Raw genomic sequence first — 7,500 nt, 5'->3', positions numbered from 1 at the left:
TTTTACACAAAAGGAGGGCTTCTTCTGAGACGTTTTCCCACCGCAGAGAATCGACTTCATATTATTTTATTCCTGACTCATAAAAATGGGACCATGCCCCACCGTTTGGGAAACAGTGGGATATGAATGTCCCAGAGACCCTCCGTGGAGGTTCGCCTGAGGTAAACATGGATTTAACGAGGCCCACCGGGACTCACTGATCCAACACCTGAGAGGAGACACACCTGGGAATGCCACACTGCCAGTGTTGCCAGATTTTACAGGAGAAATAAGCAGCCAGGTCTATGAAAACCAGCCCAAAAGAAGAGACCATTATATGCTAGTGACAGTCTATAATACCTCGTGAACTAGTAGATGTGCTATTGTCATTGTATTCTTAGATGGGAGGTCCGTGGAAAAATACATATTCATTTTGGGGTCCTTGCCATGAAAATGTTTGAGCACCATTGGTTTAAACAACATTAGGAAACAAGCAACTTTACAGAAAAACAAGCCCAGAGACGCTTATAATAAGACATGGCAACACACCACCCAGCCTGACGGCTGATCGCTCCTTTTAGGAATCATTCGAGCTGTAATCCAGGACTTATTTTCATGATAAAGGTTTATTTCTTTAACCAATCTGTATGTAGGTAGAGCACTGTTTACCAAACAGTGGGTCGGAACCCATTTGTGGGTCAAGGACCAATTGTTATGGGTCACAAATCTACGTAAATTTTTTAATACATTAAGTAGTGGAAATAGCTGATCTACAAGCTCATCAACCATAAAACAGTTATTCAAATGATTTAAATTGCATGACACTCTTGCTTTACTCCCAAAAGTCGCTCAGTTGAGTTGAGCACATTATTTCCAGCGGCAAGCATTTCATTCCTGTTGTGACGCGAACAGACAGAGCATGAGGAGAAAGTCATGCTTTACTGTAAGGAAGCTAATTAAATAAATGCTGAAGCAAGACGAGGATGAAGTGGACTCTGTTCCCATGGGGGGTGTCAGCATCCTGTACCTGACACCGGTCTCATACACACAGGGTACAGCTGTTAAGAGCTACCTGTGCAATTAGGGAGGCCACTCACGCAACTCCATGTTTGCTGGCCACGCCCCTAGTAACCCAGGACAGCCTACACTTTATTACCGTAGTGTAGTGTAGGCTATTACTTAGTTAGTACTATAGGTTATTTGTCAAAATCGTTCTCAGACCTGTATAGTTAGAGCGGCGCGGTTACATGGAAAGTTAATGCAAAGACGACAAGTTGCGGGCACTGCGCGAACGAGGCGACATCCATGCATCTGAAGTGACCTTCAAGTCCCCCCCGACTCCACGCATCACGTCCTGAACCCCGGAAATGTTTTGTCTGTTTGGTTTTACTCATCCAGTTCCTCCAACTGAACTGACCGTCCAGGACTCAGCAACTTGAAATGGGACATTCTGCATAATAAGTACTTTTACTTTTGGTACTTTATTTCCAATACCTTTGTACTTTTACTCAAGTACATTTTGAATTCCGGACTTCTACTTGTATTTCTATATTGCAGTAATAGTATTGACACTTTTACATAAGTAAAACATACGAGTATTTTTTCCCACCACGGCCAACAGCGCTAATGGTGACGAGGAGCCCTAAGCTCACCTGTTGAGGGCCATGGTGACGGTGGTCCCGGGCTGCATGTCGTGGGAGGCGGCGACCGCTGCCTCGGCCAGAGAGGCCACGGCCTGGTTGGCCTCGGACGCCTGCGACGTCTGGATGGTCATCTCTCCTCCCTGGAGGGTCGCCCAATTCTGTTCCACCTGGAACACCAGATGGAGAGAAAATGTAAAAAATGCTCTTACTTAATGTATACATGATGTGAACATCCACGTTACGGTATCATCATTATCAGACTTAATTCCACCCATCAACTTCTCTTTATGCCCCAAATGACTGCTTTTGTAGAAATATCACATTAATTGCTGAATGTTCAAGCATGTTCTGATCATGTACACTTTTTTAAGACAGACTTTTTTGGGACGATGTTCATGCTCTTTATTTATTATGTATTCACGTTCGGAAGGTTTGCCCTTTATGATTCATTCATACATTTTAATGAAAGGTAGGTTAAAGTGATATCTTTGTGTTAAAATATTTGTTAAATACCTTTATATTCTGATAGTAACCGTTATTTTGAAGTGTTTGTTCTGCAGTCTCCCCTTCTCTCCAGGTCTTAAAAATCAAACAAAAAAACAAAACAAAAAAACAGAAAGTACAGTTTTCAGGTTGGGATACCAATTTGATCCAATCAGCAGAGAGAATTCACACAGGATATTGGATAAACACGCAAAATCGGAAGGAAGTGGCACAAAGAAGTGAGCGGACAAAATTGTGAGCTGGACCACTATAAACTCTCTTCTGATTGGCTGATATGGGCAACTCATCTGGCATTTTATTTTTTGTTTACTAAATAGCTGGGGAGAGTCCCTGCTACTGAACAAACACTCTATAGCAGTGGTAACCAACCTTTTCAAGCCCAAGAGACCATTTTATTCCCAATTGTAAGCCAAGATCTACCACTAAAACGTGTTAGAAAAAACACTTGTTTTTTTGCTATTTCTGACAGGCTCAATGCATGTGCACACATCCACACAAAGACTAAAGCCTAAATTAGAATAAATACTTATAGTAAGTTATATTATCAATGTCAAATAATATTAAGACAAATTAGAAATAATTAGTATTAGAAATATTTTGTTTCTCATTTCAATGAATATTCACATTGGCAGATGTTCAAATGACATAGGCATAACATGACCATATATATTTGCACAGATATGGTGACATACTCTCAGGGTCAGCCCACCTTTAATGAGACTGCTGTGACTGAACTTTATCTGCAAGCGTTTTGAAATCATATTTAGTGATTGCCAGTCTGAGGGTGTCATTAAGATGTGAGTCAGTCATACGAGTTCTATTTTCTAGATTCTAGATTTTATTATTTTCATTTGTGAAAAGGCCATTCTCTGCTCACAAGATACCAAAATTCCTTCTCTTTAGCTCTGACCTGCAGGTGACAGTCACTTACTAATCCAATAATCTCCATTTAAATATCTGAAGTTAATGCAAACACATCCTGCATTTTATCGGACAGCAGTTCAATGACAGTAGGCTCAGTAAAGAGGAAAGGAAAGCAGCTACTTGACTCATGCGTTGTACTTCAACAAGTTTTCATATTTCATATTTTTTGCTCTATGTGTGCATGTGTACATAATTCAAACTGTAGCGTTGATTATTGTCACGGACAGAAGTCATTCTTTCCCTTTGCATATGCCCTGGAGTGCACTCGCCTATTAGTTTGCATTGCAGACTGGTATATTCAGTATATTTTTCTCATTTTTATATTTTTGTTGTTGCTGCGCAGCAGTTGAGGAGAACGCAACTATGCATTCCTTTAAGCAACACAACTTCTGCAGCTGCATCCATATGTTTAGAATTTGCATCAATGATCAAATCCCAATAATAAAAAATATAACAACGAACAACGAAAACTGAAGTAGCAGCGGCGCTATCGGCTAGTAGTCCCAACTCTGTGTCTGCAGCCTGTCACGAGCCCGTAATGAACGCACGTTGTTCCGTATTTTAATGTCGGGTCGGAGAATAAATACAGTATGAATGACGGCGGGATTTATTTGACAACTCTGTCCTGCTTTCTTCACGAGAAGAGAAGAGCGCTCACAGCTGCTAATATGGTAGCAGCCCTGTGGCTGACCTGTCAGTTCTCTTTACGGCATGACGTAGTGTAGAATAGTTGAGATGTGAACGAGCACACGACCAATGGGACAGATCATTCAGTGTTGCTAAGATACCACCACCCCACCACACACGCACACACACCCTTGGACGATGGGGTCTATTCTCAAACTCAGAGCCACAGCGCTCTGCTCAAAATTAATTTGCATGTGACGATCGACGATCGACTGGAAACGTTCCCGCGAGCTACCGGTAGATCGCGAACCCCCGGTTGGTTACCCCTGCTCTATAGCATTCGATTACTATCAGTATATAGTGCTTTAACCTTTTAACGGAAAACTGTTTTTTGAGAGAGAATGCACAGCAAAATGCATTGCATACAAAACTTGTGTGTACTGTAGCTGTTTTCTCTAAAGCACTATAACTGTATCTATAAATATAACTCTGAACTATATCGTTCACCACATTTGTCGTTATGTCGATATGGCCTGGGTCGGTATGGACGATAGACAGATAGATAGACATAAAGGACGACTTCATATCTTCATAAAATGAAGATTATAAAATGGTACCATATTATTCGACTCTGTGTCTCAGAGGAGGGCTGTGGACACTTCAGAAACCGGCCTACCAGTGACATCATCATTAGGCAGGTTTTTTGGGGGGGTTTATTTGTAATAACAGCGAGAACAATGGCTTCCATTATCGCACGCTAACTTTCCAGGAATAGAAATCCTATTAGCTATAGGATTAGTATATTAGCTTGGATTCCCCATCGATGATGCCACTGGTTTCTGAACTGTCACTGCCATCTTCTGAGACACCGACAGAGTAGACATTCTTGCTATGTAAACAGTGAAAGTGAAAGAGGCCATTATAAAAAGAGAAGTCAAGACAAGATGCAGGGTTATGTTCTTAACTAACACTTCATCAACGTGGTGTATCGCTGTGGGACAGAGACAGACAGACAACAGGTAGATGGAATAATGGAGGAGTTTTGTCTGCTTACAATAATCTGTGATGAGACATCCGTCGTCTGTAACGCACGACATACCATCTGGTGAGGAGGGAGAGACACATTGTTGGTACTTCTGTACAGAAGAGAGCTCACTGATTATTTTTGCTAATGCAGAAATGGGGAAAATTATACATGGTATTACAGTGAAATTTCCGTATTAGGGGCGCGCACAATAATTAGCACATATGCTACTATCAGGAGGTCATTTTGGCTTTGTGTTATTTTGACACCAATACGTTCCACTATTTCACTTACTGGTCAGAGTGGAAAATGGGGCCATGTCATGATTACAAAATGGGATATTTGCCCTTATTTGCACCTTTCTAGCATTTCCCCCAACGCCATTTTGAGTATGAAGGAGCGTGTTTCCGCCAGGCCGGTCACATTACATAATCGCAATTATTCGTGATCATTGCAAATATTCTTGCATAAATCGTCATAATCCTTTCTAAATGTCCAATACCTAAATTACCTATTGAGGGTTTAATGGTTAGAGGTCTGAAAATACACATTAACATGAATCCAACGTATAAATATAAAAGATAAGTCAATAAACCAAACATCATTAATTTACTCAAAACATGATGATAATGCTGTCAAGTCTGTGACGCCATCTATGAACAAGTTTATTCTGTAACACAATTTTTAACAACCCTTAGTGGGGTCCTTGGCTTGAAAAATGTTGAAGACACCTTCCCTGATAAATGGCGCCAGCCCCTACTAGGACCTAGGTGTGTACATCTGTGTGTGTGTGTGTGTGTGTGTGTGTGTGTGTGTGTGTGTGTGTGTGTGTGTGTGTGTGTGTGTGTGTGTGTGTATGTGCACACGACAGCACATAAGCAGCATCATCAGCAGGGTTACTGCACTGCACCGACTAGGGTTGTGATCCGGCACTGGATCCAACATTGAGGAACTGGAATCGGTTTAATCACATTTGAAACCGATTCCGGAACAGGTTTTTTACCCTATATTTTTTATCCCACGATTTTGTAACCCATTTTTCACCCCTGTGTCAATCATCTAATGTGATCCTGGGCTCTACACACCCTCCACCAACCTAGTCCCCATATATGGGGGACAAGGGGAGAGCAACGGACTTGAACTCATGCTTCCCCCGGAACAGGTTTTATCACGCTGGTATGTGGACTGGTATGTGAAAAAAAAACTAACAATGAAAGCCATAATAACAATAATAATAATAATAATAATAACAACAATAACAACAATAATAATAATAAAATAAAGTAGACAAAATGTTTGCTGTACAATTGCAATACTGGTGCTTCTCAAACTTTTAAATTTCAAAGACCACCATAACGTTGCGACACAAAGTGAGCTGTTGTAAGCTTGTATGTAGATTATCAAATGATTATCTCAAATAATTGCGATGAGACAAGCCTACAGATACACATACTGCGTGTGCAGGTAGATATATAGTGCAGTTACTATCTGTGCGTCTGCAAAAGATGAACATTATAAACATAATCTAAATACAATGAAATAACAGTGATTTAATTAAAAGATGTTACCTCCCCGTCTGTGGAATAGTTGACCTGTGCCACCGTCACCCCGGGCAGCTCCGAGGCGTCTGCCAGGGTGGCCACCGTGTGGCCCGTGCCCACCTGAGACACATGGTTCATACAAGATATAAAGCACTTCGGGGGAAAGAAAAGGTGGGTGTAAAGAATTTAGACACTTTAAAATATCCCCCTCTTATATTTCAACGTTTTATGTAATTCATTTTTTTATGAATGCTACCAAGAGTTACTAAGAGTGCCATGCAAAGGGGGGGGGGGGGGTAAGCCAATCTACAAGCTTGTAGATTGTAGATTATATCTGTGGGTTTTAGACATATTTAACCAATGAAAAGTATTAATGAGCTTGTGACTGACATCACTGACGCTATAAGGTGCTGCTCCCCCTGAGTCACTGCATTATTATTTTTTCTTTGGGAATGTGTTCCCAAATTAAACAATTGAACATTGGATCTGTTGAAATCCTCCTGGGCTAATTCCCGAAAAGTAAGAGGGTTTTTCCGCACATACAAAGTATATTCCGGTGTACACTCCTGGCATTACGTACCTGGATGAGTGACACGGTTCCGTCGGGGTTGTTGACCGTCTGCACCACCGTCTGCGAGGGCATGAGGTGGAGCTGGCCACCCTGCGTGGTGGTCAGGTGGTGGTGCTGCGTGGTCGTGGGGGCCACCGCGTGGTCCTCGAAGGCATACAGCAGGTCCTCGCGCCCGTGCTGCTTGTAGCAGTTCTTCACGATGGTCCTCAGGGCCTGGGTCCACGACACCTGGGGGACCAATGGAACGGAAGGAACGCATTGCATTGATTGAATAGAGCTACTACTGGCCTACAGGGCACAGCTCGTCTAATGGTGCATTTATATAGTAAACGGTGCATTTGTATAGCGCTTTGATCCAAAGCACGTTACATAGATTGTGCACTACATTCACCATTTGCGCACACATTCATACACCGATGGCGGAGGCACCAACCTGCACATTGGGAGCAATTAGGGGTTCAGTGTCTTGCTCAAGGACACTTCGACACTAACTCTGGGGGAGACCAGGATCGAACTGGGAACCTCGCGAATTACATTCGGCTGTTTTACCGGCCACTCTACCCCTGAGCCACTGCCGTCTATAGCTACACCTTTTCTGATGAATTGAAAATGGTGGACCCTGTTGTAAATAAGTGTAATGCTTTATCATTGTGTCGTCCACATTAACAGTTTTTGTATCGAGTTGTG

The 7,500-nt window shown here is 42.1% G+C and overlaps 1 protein-coding gene across 5 annotated transcripts in view; it reads right to left on the bottom strand.

The window, feature by feature from the left end:
- nrf1 (nuclear respiratory factor 1) overlaps positions 1 to 7,500 on the bottom strand; it is a 31,224-nt gene that overhangs the window by 10,055 nt on the left and 13,669 nt on the right. For 3 of the 5 annotated variants that reach the window (XM_080756862.1, XM_080756861.1, XM_080756863.1), the window contains exons 8-12: positions 6,823 to 7,041; positions 6,270 to 6,362; positions 4,732 to 4,779; positions 2,137 to 2,201; positions 1,632 to 1,799 (exon numbers count right to left, since the gene is read on the bottom strand). In XM_080756862.1, the coding sequence (XP_080612988.1) occupies positions 1,632 to 1,799; positions 2,137 to 2,201; positions 4,732 to 4,779; positions 6,270 to 6,362; positions 6,823 to 7,041 (593 nt within the window). Of the gene's footprint in view, positions 1 to 1,631; positions 1,800 to 2,135; positions 2,202 to 4,731; positions 4,780 to 6,269; positions 6,363 to 6,822; positions 7,042 to 7,500 lie in introns of all 5 variants that reach the window. The other 2 variants (XM_080756864.1, XM_080756865.1) reach the window with 2 other exon arrangements.

Source organism: Protomyctophum bolini (assembly GCF_963924005.1).
Source record: "Protomyctophum bolini genome assembly, chromosome: 23".
Classification (NCBI taxonomy): Eukaryota; Metazoa; Chordata; class Actinopteri; order Myctophiformes; family Myctophidae; genus Protomyctophum; species Protomyctophum bolini.
The sequence above is the reverse complement of the archived record's forward strand: the minus strand, read 5'-3'. Positions and strand labels throughout refer to the sequence as shown.